Source organism: Siphateles boraxobius, unplaced genomic scaffold (genome assembly GCF_051911475.1).
Source record: "Siphateles boraxobius isolate OS27281-9 unplaced genomic scaffold, OSU_SipBor_1 222, whole genome shotgun sequence".
NCBI lineage: Eukaryota > Metazoa > Chordata > Actinopteri > Cypriniformes > Leuciscidae > Siphateles > Siphateles boraxobius.
In genome coordinates this window covers 257,510-277,500 of record NW_027508836.1, presented here as the reverse complement: position 1 = coordinate 277,500, position 19,991 = coordinate 257,510, and the positions used below count along the sequence as shown (strand labels likewise).

The window sequence follows — 19,991 nt, the reverse complement described above, 5'->3', positions numbered from 1 at the left end:
GAAAAAACACTTCAGCAAAACATGATCAGATCAAAGTGTCCCAATCATTTTTGGTCTCATATTTTTACTGGCAGAGTTTTTGTGTATAATATGTCACAGTTTACTTTATTTTGCTCTCCTCACTTACAGAAATGAACTATAGTGTCCTGCACACACTAGTAAAAATGATATATCTGGTGTCTGAATATTTTTTTGCTTTGACTATGTATGAATAAATACTATAATATTATATAGCCGAAATAACACTGAACTCCAAAAGCTGCTGTCTGTTTATTGTAAAGTGTTTGAAAGCTCCATTTAATGTCATTTTGATTCCATGAAATCAGAGTTTCCCTCTTTAATGGTAGTTGCTGAAATACAGGCGAGGTGTAAATATTAACAAAGGATAGTTCATGGTTCAGACCTTCACAATACATTCTAAGAAAGAAAAGAAAGGACAGGTAACACTGCAGTTTACCGCGGTGAACTGATGCGGTGCGATCGACTCCACATGATCCCGACACACACACACACACACACACACACACCAGATCACCACAGAAGCGTACGCATCGTTTACACGCATCATCACCCAGTCTGTCATAAACTCTCAGGTCGCATTACGAAGCATATCCCAAAAATAAGTGTACAATATGCACACTTGGAGAAATAGAAAATTAAAAGCTATATATCTATGAAGCCCAGAGACTGAAGTAAAAGTGGGAAAAATTAAGATGTTCTGGTTCTCATCATCATCATCTGTGGAAGCCTTTGAACGCAGGGCTGTGAGCGGTCCGCTAGCTCAGTCTGTATCGGGGCGCCAGGCTGCCGCGCGAGTTCATTGGCTGCTCTTGGCTTTGGCGTGTGTGAGGATGTGTGATTTGAGGTTGGTGGACTGAGCAAACTTTTTATTGCAGCCGTCGAACGGGCAAACGTAGGGCCGGTCCCCGGTGTGTATTCTGACGTGTGTCCGCAGGTTAAAGTCCAGCGAGAAGCGCTTCCCGCAGCCCTCGAACGTACACTACACGAGAGAGAGGACAGGCGTCACACACCACAAGAGTTTCAGACATCACCGTATCAAAAGCAGCTTCACATGAGGAGCGAGAAACCGCAACATTGAGGGGTCAGGATACATGATTAAGAGCAAGTAACGGAAATTAAAGGGAACGCAATACAACAAAATGTAAATGCTTAGAGGAGTAGTTCACTTCAGAATCAAAATGTCCTGATAATTTACTCTCTCCCACATCATCCAAGATGTTCATGAGTTTCTTTCTGTCTTCAGTGGAAAAGAAATGAAGGTTTTTGAGGAAAACACTTCCGGATTTTCCACATATAGTGACTTCAATGGAGTCCAACGGGTCGAAATGTGAGTTTCAGTGCAGCTTCAAAGTCTCGACACGAGGAATAAGAGTCTGATCTACACAAACCAGCGCACATTTATAACTAAATAACATTTATATACTTTTAACCACTAATGCTGGTCTTGCACGAGCTGTGATTGAAAGGTCACACGTTCTGGTTCAGAAATGTAGAGTACAGCGAAAAACTCATTTTCTCCTCCAAAACTCCAACTTACCTTTTGTTAATTTTTATTTTTGTAAATGCTGTTTGACTTAGTCTTTGCGTGTTCGCTCTGTAAACACTGGGCCTGTACTTACGCCTACGTCTCGCTTGACCTTTCAACCTGATTACATAATGTGTGGCGCATCACAGCTCGTGCAAGATGAGCATTTGTGGTTGAAAGTATATGTTTATGCTCATCAGTCTTTCGGATGAGACGTTAAACCGAGGTCGTGACTCTCTGTGGTCATTAAAAATCCCATGGCACTTCTGGTGAAGAGTAGGGCTGTAACCCGGTGTCCTGGACACATTCCCTCCTAATAATCCCCATCCACTGGACTCTCTATCACTCTCTCTCCTCTCCACCTGTGTGTGTGTGTGTGTGTGTGTGTGTGTTGTACTGTGGCTTCATTCTGAACTTCATTCATTCACTATTTAGTTATAAATGTGCGCTGGTTTGTCTAGATCAGACTCTTATTCCTCGTGTCGAGACTTTGAAGCTGCACTGAAACTCACATTTGGACCTTCGACCCGTTGGACTCCATTGAAGTCACTATATGGAGAAAACCATATCCTCAAAAACCTTCATTTCTTCTTGACTAAAAAAAAAAGAAAGACATGAACATCTTGGATGATGTGGGGGAGAGTAAATTACCAGGAAAAATAGCATCAATATTAAGGTATACAGTATATTTAATAGTTATGGACTCATCTCAATTCAGTTTGAATTGGATCAGAACCTTTCACTGGCTACGTTTACAAGCAACCAAATAATCCGTTCATAATAGAATTGACGGCTCAATCGCACTGAAAAGCCTTCATGCAAACGCCTTTATCGATCCCAATGAAATTTCGATCAGATTGAAAGAGGTGTTTATTCCTTTTCTAATCCAATCAAGAACATTTAAACACTTAATCAGATTGAAAACCGAAACTGAAAGGACTGCGTATGTGTAATGATGTAGAAATAGCGTAATGATGTAGAAATACCATAGTGACGTAGAAATAGCGTAATGATGTAGAAATACCATAGTGACGTAGAAATAGCGTAATGATGTAGAAATACCGTAATGATGTAGAAATAGCGTAATGATGTAGAAATACTGTAATGATGTAGAAATAGTGTAATGATGTAGAAATAGCGTAATGATGTAGAAATACTGTAATGATGTAGAAATAGTGTAATGATGTAGAAATACCGTAATGATGTAGAAATAGCGTAATGATGTAGAAATACTGTAATGATGTAGAAATAGTGTAATGATGTAGAAATAGCGTAATGATGTAGAAATACTGTAATGATGTAGAAATAGTGTAATGATGTAGAAATAGTGTAATGATGTAGAAATAGTGTAATGATGTAGAAATAGCGTAATGATGTAGAAATAGCGTAATGATGTAGAAATAGCGTAATGATGTAGAAATAGTGTAATGATGTAGAAATAGTGTAATGATGTAGAAATAGCGTAATGATGTAGAAATAGCGTAATGATGTAGAAATAGCGTAATGATGTAGAAATAGCGTAATGATGTAGAAATAGTGTAATGATGTAGAAATAGTGTAATGATGTAGAAATAGTGTAATGATGTAGAAATAGTGTAATGATGTAGAAATAGCGTAATGATGTAGAAATACCGTAATGATGTAGAAATAGCGTAATGATGTAGAAATAGCGTAATGATGTAGAAATACTGTAATGATGTAGAAATAGTGTAATGATGTAGAAATAGCGTAATGATGTAGAAATACTGTAATGATGTAGAAATAGTGTAATGATGTAGAAATAGCGTAATGATGTAGAAATACTGTATTGATGTAGAAATAGCGTAATGATGTAGAAATAGCGTAATGATGTAGAAATAGTGTAATGATGTAGAAATACTGTAATGATGTAGAAATAGTGTAATGATGTAGAAATAGTGTAATGATGTAGAAATAGCGTAATGATGTAGAAATAGTGTAATGATGTAGAAATACTGTAATGATGTAGAAATAGTGTAATGATGTAGAAATAGCGTAATGATGTAGAAATACTGTAATGATGTAGAAATAGTGTAATGATGTAGAAATAGCGTAATGATGTAGAAATACTGTATTGATGTAGAAATAGCGTAATGTAGAAATAGCGTAATGATGTAGAAATAGTGTAATGATGTAGAAATACTGTAATGATGTAGAAATAGTGTAATGATGTAGAAATAGCGTAATGATGTAGAAATACTGTAATGTTGTAGAAATAGCGTAATGATGTAGAAATAGCGTAATGTTGTAGAAGTAGCGTAATGATGTAGAAATAGCGTAATGGCGTAGAAATAGCGTAATGATGTAGAAACAGCGTAATGATGTAGAAATAGTGTAATGATGTAGAAATACTGTAATGATGTAGAAATAGTGTAATGATGTAGAAATACTGTAATGATGTAGAAATAGCGTAATGATGTAGAAATAGCGTAATGATGTAGAAATACTGTAATGATGTAGAAATAGCATAAAGTTGTAGAAATAGCGTAATAACGTAGAAATAGCGTAATGACGTAGAAACAGCGTAATGATGTAGAAATAGCGTAATGGCGTAGAAATAGCGTAATGGCGTAGAAACAGCGTAATGATGTAGAAACAGCGTAATGATGTAGAAATAGCGTAATGTTGTAGAAATAGCGTAATGTTGTAGAAATAGCGTAATGATGTAGAAATAGCGTAATGTTGTAGAAGTAGCGTAATGATGTAGAAATAGCGTAATGGCGTAGAAATAGCGTAATGATGTAGAAACAGCGTAATGATGTAGAAATAGTGTAATGATGTAGAAATAGTGTAATGATGTAGAAATACTGTAATGATGTAGAAATAGTGTAATGATGTAGAAATAGCGTAATGATGTAGAAATACTGTAATGATGTAGAAATAGCGTAATGATGTAGAAATAGCGTAATGATGTAGAAATAGTGTAATGATGTAGAAATAGCGTAATGATGTAGAAATAGCGTAATGATGTAGAAATACTGTAATGATGTAGAAATAGCGTAATGATGTAGAAATAGTGTAATGATGTAGAAATAGTGTAATGATGTAGAAATAGCGTAATGATGTAGAAATACTGTAATGATGTAGAAATAGCGTAATGATGTAGAAATAGCGTAATGGCGTAGAAATAGTGTAATGATGTAGAAATACTGTAATGATGTAGAAATAGCGTAATGATGTAGAAATAGCGTAATGATGTAGAAATACTGTAATGATGTAGAAATAGCGTAATGATGTAGAAATACTGTAATGATGTAGAAATAGCATAAAGTTGTAGAAATAGTGTAATGACGTAGAAATAGCATAAAGTTGTAGAAATAGTGTAATGACGTAGAAATACCATAGTGACGTAGAAATAGTGTAATGACGTAGAAATAGCGTAATGATGTAGAAATAGCGTAATGATGTAGAAATAGCGTAATGATGTAGAAATAGCATAATGACGTAGAAATAGCGTAATGGCGTAGAAATAGCGTAATAACGTAGAAATAGCGTAATGACGTAGAAACAGCGTAATGATGTAGAAATAGCGTAATGGCGTAGAAATAGCGTAATAACGTAGAAATAGCGTAATGACGTAGAAACAGCGTAATGATGTAGAAATAGCGTAATGGCGTAGAAATAGCGTAATGGCGTAGAAACAGCGTAATGATGTAGAAACAGCGTAATGATGTAGAAATAGCGTAATGATGTAGAAATAGCGTAATGTTGTAGAAATAGCGTAATGATGTAGAAATAGCGTAATGTTGTAGAAGTAGCGTAATGATGTAGAAATAGCGTAATGGCGTAGAAACAGCGTAATGATGTAGAAACAGCGTAATGATGTAGAAATAGCGTAATGTTGTAGAAATAGCGTAATGTTGTAGAAATAGCGTAATGATGTAGAAATAGCGTAATGATGTAGAAACAGCGTAATGATGTAGAAACAGCGTAATGATGTAGAAACAGCGTAATGATGTAGAAATAGCGTAATGTTGTAGAAGTAGCGTAATGATGTAGAAATAGCGTAATGATGTAGAAATAGCGTAATGTTGTAGAAATAGCGTAATGATGTAGAAATAGCGTAATGTTGTAGAAGTAGCGTAATGATGTAGAAATAGCGTAATGACGTAGAAATAGCGTAATGTTGTAGAAGTAGCGTAATGATGTAGAAATAGCGTAATGTTGTAGAAATAGCGTAATGATGTAGAAATAGCGTAATGTTGTAGAAACAGCGTAATGATGTAGAAATAGCGTAATGTTGTAGAAGTAGCGTAATGATGTAGAAATAGCGTAATGATGTAGAAATAGCGTAATGACGTAGAAATAGCGTAATGACGTATGACGCGGTGATCGAGCGGTTCTCCTGATGAATAAAGTGTGGTATAAACGAGTGTCTCGTCCTCCTATAATCCTGCTTTCTCTGCGTGTGTGAAGTGGAGCAGGACGACGCCACCAGTGCTTGCTTCACACACACACACGACTGCTTTTGGCCATTTTTACTGTGTGATCAATATAAGCAGCGGCACAACGGCTCATACACTCATTATCTCCTAATTATGACCAGAAATTAATAAATATTAAGTCTGCTGTTTAAAACAAATAAAGAAGTAATGTAGGAGAATAGTTATTATGCGCAAACATCGGGAAACTCTGTATATTCGTACATGTCAAAAAATATATATTACGATTTGAAGCTTGTGACATATAAACACACACATCAACTCGATCACATGTTCAGCGTTCATGTAAACACTACATTCAGAAACAGAAGTTGGAATCCATTCAGTCCGATTGGAACTAAAGTTGTGCATGTAAACGTAGCCAGTGATCAGTTCTTAAAAGGGCCGTGTTTCTCATAGTGTGAAGAACATCTTAATATTCTAAAGCAGGGGTCACTCACTTGAGGATGATCATTTTCAGGGGTTTGGCATCTAAAAGAGAACCTTTATTTTATAGAGTGCATGATGGCGTACCTGGAAGGGTTTCTCTCCAGTGTGAACCAGCTGATGGCGCTTTAATTTGGAGCTCTCCACGAAGGCCTTTCCGCACTCGGCGCACACGTGAACCCGCGGGCCGTGCGTGTGAAGGTGCTTCCTCATGGCTGAATTATCCCTGAACATTTTAGTGCATCCCTGCGAGAAAAACAGCAGAGAAACACCGGTTTGCACACGTCAAGCCTTGATCATATGAAACAAACGGATCGATCCGCTCACCTTGTGTGGACAGGCTATCGTTCTAGGCGCATCGTCCTCCTTGATCTTCCTCGGCTTCATTCTAGACAAACACGATGACAATCACTGTTCAGATATCCCAGACTACCCAGAATGCTCATTAAATTCAGAACACTTCCACCCTTTCTCGATGCAGTTACCCAGTGACACTCTATAGTGACCAATAAAAAGCCCCTCATGTGACCAGTATAACGTTATTCCCCAATCTTAGACTTACCGAACGGGACTACGAGCAAAATGACCGCCACTGTTACCGAAGGGGCTGAGAAACAAAACAACTAACATAGTAAATGTCACGTCAAAACATGCTGCGTCCAAACCATCTCAGAAGACCAACGTCCTATTACTTGCAGTTTAATGTCTTTCAAAAAGATAAACATGAATAAATAAATAAAAGATTTTCACAGAAACTGATATTGGCACCGCATCCACACTAGGGCTGGGTATCGAGTTCGATACTTTTTAGGCACCGACCAAATTGAGTAACACAAAAATCTTGTTGTTACCAAATTTTGACACATAAGGGGTCAATCTCGTCAACGTCAGTGAGCTAATAAGCATGCAGAATGATTGGCTGGAAATATCATGGAAAAACACGAGTTTATGTCAATATGCTGATTACGCGAGGCTGTAGTGTGTACGCGTCCCAAACCACATCGATGGAAAAGATCAAAAGTGTGGCTACATTTCACCAGGCTTGATGCTAACAGCACGCAATGTTTGCGAGAAGATAATTGCTGCCAACTCTGCGATAGGATACTAGCCTCACAGACACGAGAAAGAGGCGAAAGCTTGAGATTTTTAAACAAACTGATTCGAAAAGAAATACTCTGATTATGTAATCCACATGAAAGGTGAATTTCTCTCTATAGGCACGTGTGTTTGTTATACTGTGGAGATGACGAGTCAGCAACGTCAACACTGACTCAGCAAACACTAGTTTATTAAAACAATTAAAATGTATCCTTGCTATACATTCATAATCATTAGGCTACTTTTGCCAGTGATCTGTGGCAAGCTTTATGCATGAGGCATATTTTCCGCCCCCAATGGCATATATGAGTTATTGAGTCTGTAAAAAAAAAAGTCAACAAACTGAAAAATAAAACCAAAGGTTTTTTTTTCCAGGTAATATTTAATATGATCTTGTTAAAACGGATTTCATAAAATTGGTGTCGAAAAAAGTATCATTCAGGAACCGGTATCGAAGAGAAAGTATCAATATTAATATCAAATATTTTTTTTAACAATACCCAGCCCTAATCCACACAGATGATTTAAAGTTTCATCCGATTCACATCTGAGACAGTAAATAAATACAGGTATGATCTGACAGCTGCACTTTATATACGGGGTGTAACAATATATCATGTCACAATATATCGCAATACAAAAATGCAACAATATGTACCGTGGATAGTGACAATATGTTTCGTGGATAGTTCCCCCAAAATTAAAATTACTGTGTGAAAAATTACAAGTTTACATAGGCTAGTTTTAGTGTCAGTACTACATTAAAATACTATATAATGTTGAATATAATGTATAATAATGCAATGGGGGAATATTTGTGGGTCCTGATAATGCTAAATGTCTGATGTTACCAGTAAAAAGCGGCCAACATTATTTTAAATTTATCTAGTCAGTGAAAGAGTGCAAGCATATTAATCTAAAATAATTCTGTATTTTCAGCTTCTAAATCATGAATATTTTTATTCTGGTGTCTCTATTCTCCTGTGTATTGGGTTTCCAGCACCAAAATGTCGCCTTTTTTCGCAATTGGCTTTTGGCTCGCTTAGTTGGGGACATTTCATTTTATATTTAACAATATTATTACAAGATTATTTTCCTGTTATCTCTGTAAAGCTGCTTTGAAACAATCTGTATTGTAAAAGCGCTATATAAATAAAGGTGACTTGACAATTCTAAGCCTATTCGTTTATGCCCACAATGCAATACCAAATTTTGCATTTTATTCAACATTTCATTATTGTTTACCTTTTACCATATATCTTGGATTATCGTAATAATAAATATCGTATCGTGAGTTCAGTATCGCGATATGTGTCGAATTGTGACATGAAGGAATCGTTACACCCCTACTTTATATCCAAACAGTTCTCTGCCCACATTTTAATATCGGAAGCACTTACTTTGCCCCCGAGTCCAGATTCATTTATGATCCTGATATATGACACACAGCAGGTTACCTTTAAAATGAATCCTGCACATTTAGTGGTTTTATTCAGCAGTGACCGTGAGAGTCTCTGACCTGGCGAACTCTGCCAGCTGTTTCGGGTCTGAAAGATCGATTCCCGGGATTCCTCCAGGCGGGAGTTTCTTCCCCGTCAAGTACTCGGAATAATCCGGAGGAGAGTTTTCCCCGATTATCTGCTCCTCCACCACAGTCTCATGATCGATGTCCTTCTTGTCATCTGAAACACAAAGCCGAAAGATTAAGGGTTCAAAAGAGTCAACGATTCGAAACTCCGTGGAGTTTAATACGCTAAGTTATCTCCAGTTCTAACGTTACACGAACGACCTCAGCGACACATCCGGGTCCTCCAAGCGACTTCAAGCCACTTTTAAACCATCAAAAGTCTAAATAAACACAAACGCGCGATGATTTCTGCTATAACGTTACATCTGACATTTGAATCATTTAAGCACATAAAAGTAAATCCGCTGAGGTAAGGTAAGTTAGTTAACACACGCACACAGTAGTCCGGTCTTCTTCACAGCTCCTTTCAGTTCCAAACGTAAAAAAAAAGAAAAAAAAAGTGATCAACCGTTTCGGATTTTTAAATCTAAAGTGGCGCGAGCTCAGCCCACTGAACTTAATGTTTAGACCGCGCGACTGTTTAACGGTATTTAACGGTCTCCTGGAGCCGCAGCGCGCGGCCTACACTCAGCATCTGCCGCGCGCTCGCGCCATCTTCAACCCGCTGCACGGTCGCCATGTTTACGGGCCGCCATACTGGACTCGGGGAACATGGCGGCGCCCATCGGCTGATAAAAACATGGCCTCCGTTCAAAACAAAAACACCCGGACCGATGCACTCGCGTTCTCGGCGCGAAGACGTCTCAGAGACGGAAAGGATCGATGCCGTGTTGCGGACGGACAACGCCCTGCTGGCACTACAAATAGATTCACTCACTCACCCGATGCCCACATCGTGACGGAGAACTCGCCCTCCAGAGTCTTGATCTGCACCTGCTTCTGCTCCCACTTCCTCCCGCTGGCCTCCGCCGCGCTCAGGTAACTCCGTTTACCCGCTTTCTTCCCCACCGAACCCGCTCTCTTCCCCACCCGCCCCATGGAGCTCTTCCCCGCGACTGTCAGCAGAGTCTGGCCGATGTACTCGTCCTCCGCGCCGGGAACGGGCACCGGGATGAGGATCTGGTCCTCGAAGCCGTCGTCCCCTCCGACCACCTCCTCCCGGGTCTGGACCAGGATCACCTCCTGATGGTGGACCTGACCCGGGTCATCGGTGCCCAGCGGCTGCAGCGCGATCATGGGCTGGTGCTCGTCCTCATCGTCCCCACCGATCACCGTAGTCTCGATGGTTTCCACTTCGATCTCGTGCAGCTCCACGATCTCCGCGGGCATCTCCGAGCCGTCCGCCTCGATGTACAGCGTCTCGCCCGATGCCATGTTGAAGTCCGCCAGCTTGCTCGCTTTAGCTGTTGCGTTAAACGCCCCCGCAAACACACACATATACACAAACACAACACACCCCCTGATACCCGCTCACTCTCCGATAACACAAATAACTCTCCACTTCTCCCACGAATTCACGTCGCCACTACTACGCTCCACTTCCAAATCTCGCGAGAGGAGCCGGCCTCGCGTGCACGCGCATATTGGCTGTATATCCGTGTAAAGACAACAAATACATTTTGTTATTTTATGAGTGTTGTGTTTACATTTTAATGTATTAATTGTGTTCATTAAATTATTTTAATTTTAAAATCCAGATAAACCGATGCCAATTTGGCTAAATGTCTATATATAAAATAAATACATTTATCGCTAACTGTGATATTGTAGCCTATATGTAGGCTTACTTTTCTGAAATACATAATTTAGTTTCCTCTGATGACAGATCACTGTAAACTGTAATGTGGACTCATGTTTAGGCTTATTGTGAAAAGCGCCATACAAATAAATGTGAATTGAATTGAATCTGGCTCATTTTACATCCTTCTCCCTGTATTATTAACGTGTTGGTCCCAGATTTAATAAATAACTTAACAAATATGTTGAATACATATTGAGTTCTTTGAATATATAAAAATATGGTTTTGATAATATTGTTATTTTGCTATGGTTTGTGGGTTTTAATTTCTGAATCAACAATAAATCTCTTATTGCTATATTAGTGTAATATATTGTAACTGTGTTGTTTTTACTTTTTAATATATTATCATGTAATTATTATTATAATCATCCAGATTTTCACTGTATGTTAATATGTAAATAAATTGAAATTGACTTGTTTAAATACACAAATCTATGATTTTATTTAATTTTCAATATGAATAATTTCTAAACTGAAAATAAATGTCACCAGAAACTCTTATTATATTATTATTATTATTTTAAAATCCAGATTTTCACTGTATTAGTGTTAATTAATAGTTGAATATTAAATTAGAATTTTTAAACAAAAAAATAACATTAATATTTTAATGAATATAAAAATGTAGTTATATATATATATATATTAGATTTAGTTATGTTAATATTTTCAAATGTTGTGTGTATTAAATAAATCAAATGTCACAGATGCAGGTGTATTTCTGTCATTTATGAATATTGTTTCTGCTTTATTTGACGGTCAGAAGAAGAAACACTCACACTTCATCCAACACATCCGTCACAGTTTTATTTCACTTCTTTTCAAATATCACATATATCTTTTATTTATTTCTTCTTTTTAATTTTTTATTTAAAAACCAGGAAGCACTTGGTCAAAAAGAGAAATCATAAAACAGAACAATACTTCACCATATCCTTGCAGCCAATAAACATTTTATTAACAACATGATCACGAATACTCCAGCGTTTCTTCATCAGACGGAAACAATAACGGTCGAGATCCGACAAAAACTCTCATTCGGTGATTAAATACATATTTTTATGGCAAAAATGATTAAAAAAAACTTTTTAAAAAATGTACTGAGAGGTAACGGGAAATTATGAATCTTTTAACTTGGGCAAAAGCAAAAAATTAAGAGCAATAAAAAATACTAAAAGTGATGTGCAATTATTATTATTATCATTTTTATTATTATTATTAATTTCTACGTCTACTCACACTACCAGTCAAAATATTTTGATCTGTGAGATTTTTTATGTTTTTAAAGCAAGTCTTTTCTGCTCACCAAAATACCAATAAAGAAAACCGTAATATTGTGAAATATTATTATAATGTAAATCATCTGTTTTCTATGTGAATATATAGTAAAGTGTAATTTATTCCTGTGATCAAAGCTGAATTTTCAGCATCATTACTCCAGTCTTCAGTGTCACATGATCCTTCAGAAATCACTATAATATGATGATTTGATGCTCAAGAAACATTTATGATTATTATCAATGTTGAAAACAGTTATTTACATTTTTTTCAGGATTATTTGATGAATAGAAAGTCCAAAAGAACATCATTTATCTGAAATAGAATCTTTTGCAATATTATAACTCAACCGTTCAAAAGATTGGGGACAGTAAGAATTTATATTAAATTTTTTGGGGGAAATAAATAAAATAAATCATTACTTTTATTCATCGAGGATGAATTAAATTGATTAAAAGTGACAGTAAAGACATTTATAATATTGCGAAAGATTCTATTTCAGATAAATTATGTTCTTTTGGACTTTCTATTCATCAAAGAATCCTGAAAAAAATGTAAATAACTGTTTTCAACATTGATAATAATCATAAATGTTTCTTGGGCATCAAATCATCATATTATAGTGATTTCTGAAGGATCATGTGACACTGAAGACTGGAGTAATGATGCTGAAAATTCAGCTTTGATCACAGGAATAAATTACACTTTACTAGATATTCACCTAAAGGATTATGTTCAATTTCTCATTAATGCAATTATCTAATCAACCAATCACATGGCAGTTGCTTCAATGCATTTAGGTGTGTGGTCCTGGTCAAGACAATCTCCTGAACTCCAAACTGAATCTCAGAATGGGAAAGAAAGGTGATTTAAGCAATTTTGAGCGTGGCATGGTTGTTGGTGCCAGACGGGCCGGTCTGAGTATTTCACAATCTGCTCAGTTACTGGGATTTTCACGCACAACCATTTCTAGGGTTTACAAAGAATGGTGTGAAAAGGGAAAAGCATCCAGTATGCGGCAGTCCTGTGGGCGAAAATGCCTTGTTGATGCTAGAGGTCAGAGGAGAATGGGCCGACTGATTCAAGCTGATAGAAGAGCAACTTTGACTGAAATAACCACTCGTTACAACCGAGGTATGCAGCAAAGCATTTGTGAAGCCACAACACGCACAACCTTGAGGCGGATGGGCTACAACAGCAGAAGAAAAAAAAGCTGTTTTTTAGGTATTTTAAATCAAATAAATGCAGCCTTGGTAAACAGAAGAGACTTCTTTTAAAAACATTAAACATTTTGAACGGCAGTGAACATAAAAACACTACTACTACAGCTATAATAATAAAAAAAATAATAATAATGCAGAGAAAATGAACAGAACAACACCTCATAAAAACACTTGTGAAGTTTCTTCAGTTTCTTCCAGAGAACAGTAAGGTCAGTGCAAGTGTCCTTCACCGCGTTAGAGCCGCGTTAGCATTAGCGTCTGTGGGCTTTAATACAGCGTAACGTTCTCCTCTTCCTCTTCCTCGGCTACAGTGGGTTTGGCTCTCGGGAAACATGGGCATTATGTCGTGCTGATTCTACTGAGTTCATGTCTAATGGCTGGAAAACAAGAGCAAATGCCGTCAGTTTCCCATCGATACTCTCTGGGTTTGAAATGAACACCCGAAAACAACAGTGGCGGGAAAGGCTGTCAAATCACGAGCCAATTTGGCGTTACTTATTATGTTTACTCACTTTGCTGGTCAAGTTCTTGTCAGTCAAAACAGATTTAGCGCAAATACTCAATTCGTGAGTCATCATGATATATTAAATACAGCATATTGCGCAGATTTAGCGCAAAGATTAAAAATCATTTGGTTAATAGAAAATACATTGTTATTTTCCAACATCCTACTTTTTATTTTTTTATGTTTTTTGTATTGATCTGTCCACCTAAAACACATTTTTAGTAAAAAGGATGAAAGAGGGAGGATGACAGGATTTTTTTAATAAGAAATGAATGTATAAAATCCAAATTTTATAATATATATTAACGTAGTTAATCTGGTTTATTTCTTCTTTTTTTCTTGGCTAGTAGAAGTTCTGAATGGCCGATAACTTGCTAATTTAGTCGCCGAATTGTCCGGTGAGTGAAAAAGTTAATTTCAACCCCCAGATACGCCAAATAAAACACACAAGAACAAAATCCACGTACCATCAATGATCTCATCCTTCACCTTGTGCAATTCCCGAACGACTTCCTCCAGGATCTCCTGTCGATGAGAACACGTGTCAGTAAGAGCGCAGAGAAACGAATCTCGAACGCTCGACCTGTACCTGTTTCATCCTGTCGAAGTCTAAGGCGTCCGAGTCTCCGATGCTTCCCACGGGACGAACCCTGCGGATGCAAACGCGTCACATGATCCCAGCGTGTACAGTGTGTGTTACGGTATACAGTGTGTGTCCCTGTAAACGGTGTGTGTTACGGTAAACAGTGTGTGTTACGGTAAACGGTGTGTGTTACGGTATACAGTGTGTTACAGTATACAGTGTGTGTTACAGTAAACAGTGTGTGTTACGGTAAACAGTGTGTGTTACAGTATACAGTGTGTGTTACGGTAAACGGTGTGTGTTACAGTATACAGTGTGTGTTACGGTAAACAGTGTGTGTTACAGTATACAGTGTGTGTTACAGTAAACAGTGTGTGTTACAGTATACAGTGTGTGTTACGGTAAACGGTGTGTGTTACAGTATACAGTGTGTGTTACAGTAAACAGTGTGTGTTACAGTATACACTGTGTGTTACGGTAAACAGTGTGTGTTACGGTAAACAGTGTGTGTTACGGTATACAGTGTGTGTCCCTGTAAACGGTGTGTGTTACGGTAAACAGTGTGTGTTACGGTAAACGGTGTGTGTTACGGTAAACAGTGTGTGTTACAGTATACAGTGTGTGTTACAGTAAACAGTGTGTGTTACAGTATACAGTGTGTGTCCCTGTAAACGGTGTGTGTTACGGTAAACAGTGTGTGTTACGGTAAACGGTGTGTGTTACGGTAAACAGTGTGTGTTACGGTATACAGTGTGTGTTACGGACAACAGTGTGTGTTACAGTAAACAGTGTGTGTTACAGTAAACAGTGTGTGTTACAGTATACAGTGTGTGTTACGGTAAACAGTGTGTGTTACGGTAAACAGTGTGTGTTACGGTATACAGTGTGTGTCCCTGTAAACGGTGTGTGTTACGGTAAACAGTGTGTGTTACGGTAAACGGTGTGTGTTACGGTAAACAGTGTGTGTTACAGTATACAGTGTGTGTTACGGTAAACGGTGTGTGTTACGGTAAACAGTGTGTGTTACGGTATACAGTGTGTGTTACGGACAACAGTGTGTGTTACGGTAAACAGTGTGTGTTACGGTAAACAGTGTGTTATGGTATACAGTGTGTGTTACTGTATACAGGGTGTGTCCCTGTAAACGGTGTGTGTTACGGTAAACAGTGTGTTATGGTATACAGTGTGTGTTACGGTATACAGTGTGTGTTACGGTAAACAGTGTGTTATGGTATACAGTATGTGTTACGGTATACAGTGTGTGTTACGGTAAACTTTGTGTGTCCCTGTAAACGGTGTGTGTTACGGTAAACAGTGTGTTATGGTATACAGTGTGTGTTACGGTATACAGTATGTGTTACGGTATACAGTTTGTGTTACGGTATACAGTGTGTGTTACGGTATACAGTGTGTGTTACGGTAAACTTTGTGTGTTACGGTAAACTTTGTGTGTTACGGTAAACTTTGTGTGTTACGGTAAACCGTGTGTGTTACGGTATACAGTGTGTGTGTTACGGTAAACAGTGTGTGTCCCTGTAAACTGCGTGTGTTACGATAAACAGTGTGTGTTATGGTATACAGTGTGTGTTACGGTAAACGGTGTGTGTTACGGTAAACAGTGTATGTTATGGTATACAGTGTGTGTTACGGTAAACAGTGTGTGTTACTGTATACCGTGTGTGTTACAGTAAACCGTGTGTGTTACGGTAAACCGTGTGTGTTAAGGTAAAGAGTGTGTGTTACAGTAAACAGTGTGTGTTACAGTATACAGTGTGTGTTACAGTATACAGTGTGTGTTACGGTAAACAGTGTGTGTTACGGTAAACAGTGTGTGTTACGGTAAACAGTGTGTGTTACGGTAAACAGTGTGTGTTACAGTAAACAGTGTGTGTTACAGTAAACAGTGTGTGTTACGGTATACAGTGTGTGTTACAGTATACAGTGTGTGTTACGGTAAACCGTGTGTGTTAAGGTAAAGAGTGTGTGTTACAGTAAACAGTGTGTGTTATGGTAAACAGTGTGTGTTACGGTAAACGGTGTATGTTACAGTAAACAGTGTGTGTTACGGTATACAGTGTGTGTTACAGTATACAGTGTGTGTTACGGTAAACCGTGTGTGTTAAGGTAAAGAGTGTGTGTTACAGTAAACAGTGTGTGTTATGGTAAACAGTGTGTGTTACGGTAAACGGTGTGTGTTACAGTAAACAATGTGTGTTATGGTAAACAGTGTGTGTTACAGTAAACAGTGTGTGTTACGGTATACAGTGTGTGTTACAGTATACAGTGTGTGTTACGGTAAACCGTGTGTGTTAAGGTAAAGAGTGTGTGTTACAGTAAACAGTGTGTGTTATGGTAAACAGTGTGTGTTACGGTAAACGGTGTATGTTACAGTAAACAGTGTGTGTTACGGTATACAGTGTGTGTTACAGTATACAGTGTGTGTTACGGTAAACCGTGTGTGTTAAGGTAAAGAGTGTGTGTTACAGTAAACAGTGTGTGTTACGGTAAACGGTGTGTGTTACGGTAAACAGTGTGTGTTACAGTAAACAGTGTGTGTTACAGTAAACAGTGTGTGTTACAGTAAACAGTGTGTGTTATGGTATACAGTGTGTGTTACAGTATACAGTGTGTGTTACGGTAAACCGTGTGTGTTAAGGTAAAGAGTGTGTGTTATGGTATACAGTGTGTGTTACAGTAAACAGTGTGTGTTATGGTAAACAGTGTGTGTTACGGTAAACGGTGTGTGTTACAGTAAACAATGTGTGTTATGGTATACAGTGTGTGTTACGGTAAACAGTGTGTGTTACAGTAAACAGTGTGTGTTACAGTAAACAGTGTGTGTTACAGTAAACAGTGTGTGTTATGGTATACAGTGTGTGTTACAGTATACAGTGTTTGTTACGGTAAACCGTGTGTGTTAAGGTAAAGAGTGTGTGTTACAGTATACAGTGTTTGTTACGGTAAACCGTGTGTGTTAAGGTAAAGAGTGTGTGTTACAGTAAACAGTGTGTGTTATGGTAAACAGTGTGTGTTACGGTAAACGGTGTGTGTTACAGTAAACAGTGTGTGTTACAGTAAACAGTGTGTGTTCCTGCTCTTACCTGGACACCAGCGACGATCGCTCGGCAGAGTTCGCTCGGTCCCACGGCTTCTTCACTCCGTCTACACACACACACACACACACACACACACACACACACACACACACACACACACACACACACACACACACACACACACACACACACACATACACATACACACACACACACTTGAGAGGGTGAAGCTCATACACACTTTAAGTTGGCTTGAAAAAAAGCCTAGCCAGAAAGTTTTAAAACGTTTCGGTAACACTGTACAATAAGGTTCATTAGTTAACATTTATTTATTAACATGAACTAAGAATGAACTGCACGTATACAACATTTATTAATCTTAGTTAATCTATATTAAAATGTTGTTAACATTAGTTAATGCACTGTGAACTAACATGAACAAACAATGAACAGCTGTAATTTTATTAAGAAATGTCATGTGTGGTTCACCTGAGGCGTTCTGCCCACGCGAGTTCAGGTCGTCCTGAAACACATCAGAATCATTCAAGGCAATAACACACAACAGCACAACCCCGTCATGTGCAATATTAATACTTCAACCATTCAACAACTACATTTAAGATTTATGTATTTGAATTGCATTTAGAATTTTCACCCATTTCCACAGTTTTAATTTAAACAAAATAACAAAATTCATACATCAATAAACAGGTCAGATTTCTGCACGCAAAAAATCATGGCATAGTTCATTGTTAGCCATTTGAAACTATTTTATTCAAATAATCATATTTATTTAAATTTATTTGAATCAGCATATGTTTGTTCATTGTGAAAACAATTACATCTATTCAGTTAAAAGTATGAACATTATTAAAATATGTCTAGCTGTGGAACAAGATATATTTAAGCTAGTTAAAGATATAAATACACTACTGTTGTACAATACAATTGTCCTGTAAAATAAAAAATAGAATAATATTTGTTCATTCTAGGCCTAATACTTCTTTTATTTTACAATGCAAGATACAATATCTTATATTGTAAGATAGCCTACTAGCCGAGATTCTTCTTTATGTGGACAGATGTGACGTAATGATCAAACACACGCTCGAGTTACCGCTGGAGTTAACAACATTATCACAAGCTGACCGTTTGGAGTCGAGCTACGGCAAGCAGAGAGTTTAACACTGGCTGGTTATGTACTCGCTCAAAACTTTATTTTGGATAATTTTGAGCCCAAAAAAGTTACAGAATGCAGCTTTAATGAAGGAATCAGAAATCAAACGTGTGGTTGAGTGTGTATATCACACATGATTTCCCTCAGATTAATAACGCTCTGGGTATCAGCTCTGTACTCACGGTTTGGCTGTCTCCATCTTTCTTCTCATCCGCTGCTTTCCGTCTGTCATGGGAAATAAACAGAGAGTGTGTTTATTAATCACTCTAAAGGTAAAAGAAACCAGTGAAGTTTTAAACCACGCGGTATAGAGCTGGACGATATGGCCAAATTTTATATCACGATATATTTCTTAATTTCGGTCGATACGATATAATTCCGATATCGAAATGAACAATATAAAAGCCTCAGAAAAACTGCTAAGAACGCCCATAACAGATGTCTGTACATACAATCTTCTGAAACATGAATGGGCCAAGTCTATGAAACCTGCTGGAGTCTTTCGGTACTGCACTATAACAAACTACATGAAGCAATGAAACAACCCATCATAACAATAATGTTCTCTTCTCAATACCTGCTACAAGACTATGGAAGCATACAAGCAATATTCAATTTGAAATGAAATATGTAAAATGGCAATGCATTTCTGTTTTTAAATTTACATTTGTGCAACGTTTGGTGCAAAATTAAAATTAAATTATATAATTTACATTTGCCATTACATACACTAGTTTTAATATGTAAATTGAATACATATTTTAACGCTTTATAAGTTGCAAAATTAAAATGTATTACAGATATGATTAGATATGTTTAACATTTTCAAGCAAAAACTATAGCAAAATGATCATTTAAATGTTATTTTTCTTAATTGCATTTACACTCACAGTTAATACACTTGCGATTGCATTGTCATTAAATGTCCCGCAATGTATGTAGTAAAATTCAATGTGCAAATTGAAAATGCATCCCGAGCCGATCACGCCCCGCCCTGTCAATCACTGCGAGAAGTTTCGGTTTCTTAGATATTAAAATCATATGTATTGGTCATTCTGAGGTCACTCGGCATCCACACATGCTCCAAATTCATGCAAAAAAGTCTCGTTTGTTGGTGCCGGTTAAAGTGTTGTTTGTGCTGCTTCTGTCGGGTGGAACCGGTTTGATGTGTTCCCGCTGCTAGTCGGCACTGCTCTCCGCCACATTTTGCAGCGCGCTGAAACCTGAAGTTTTGAGATCTCAGCCGAAACACCACTGAATTAGTCGTCCCTCTATTATCAACTATTTTGTCTGCTTTCTCCTCACTTGTG

General features: G+C 37.6%; 2 protein-coding genes across 6 annotated transcripts in view; both read right to left on the bottom strand.

Moving 5' to 3' along the window:
- Positions 1-251: 251 nt before the first annotated feature.
- Positions 252-10,615, bottom strand: yy1b (YY1 transcription factor b). 2 transcript variants are annotated; one of them, XM_077240235.1, is made up of 6 exons: positions 9,940-10,612; positions 9,050-9,212; positions 6,995-7,039; positions 6,760-6,820; positions 6,520-6,678; positions 252-1,000 (listed from the first exon to the last, which is right to left on the bottom strand). In XM_077240235.1, the coding sequence occupies exons 1-6, from the start codon at positions 10,493-10,495 to the stop codon at positions 818-820; spliced, it is 1,167 nt and encodes a 388-aa protein (XP_077096350.1). In that variant the 5' UTR covers positions 10,496-10,612; the 3' UTR covers positions 252-817. The 2 variants fall into 2 exon arrangements, with proteins under 2 accessions (XP_077096350.1, XP_077096351.1); XM_077240236.1 differs by lacking the exon at positions 6,995-7,039 and having other exon boundaries at positions 9,940-10,615.
- A 1,025-nt stretch (positions 10,616-11,640) lies between these two features.
- Positions 11,641-19,991, bottom strand: part of evlb (Enah/Vasp-like b) — a 62,468-nt gene continuing 54,117 nt past the window's right edge. For 2 of the 4 annotated variants that reach the window (XM_077240233.1, XM_077240231.1), the window contains exons 8-13: positions 18,864-18,906; positions 17,994-18,027; positions 17,550-17,610; positions 14,455-14,515; positions 14,333-14,390; positions 11,641-13,737 (exon numbers count right to left, since the gene is read on the bottom strand). In XM_077240233.1, coding sequence (XP_077096348.1) covers positions 13,700-13,737; positions 14,333-14,390; positions 14,455-14,515; positions 17,550-17,610; positions 17,994-18,027; positions 18,864-18,906 — 295 coding nt within the window. In that variant the 3' untranslated portion in view covers positions 11,641-13,699. Of the gene's footprint in view, positions 13,738-14,332; positions 14,391-14,454; positions 14,516-17,549; positions 17,611-17,993; positions 18,028-18,859; positions 18,907-19,991 lie in introns of all 4 variants that reach the window. The other 2 variants (XM_077240234.1, XM_077240232.1) reach the window with 1 other exon arrangement.

Bases quoted from the DNA above. Each gene is read 5' to 3' on its own strand.
- yy1b (XM_077240235.1), bottom strand. From the start codon at position 10,495: ATGTGTGTGTTTGCGGGGGCGTTTAACGCAACAGCTAAAGCGAGCAAG. The intron at 6,821-6,994 runs GTAAGTCTAAGA...GTGTTTGTCTAG, and splicing joins TTTGCTCGTAGTCCCGTTCG to AATGAAGCCGAGGAAGATCA. The intron at 6,679-6,759 runs GTGAGCGGATCG...TTTTTCTCGCAG, and splicing joins CGATAGCCTGTCCACACAAG to GGATGCACTAAAATGTTCAG.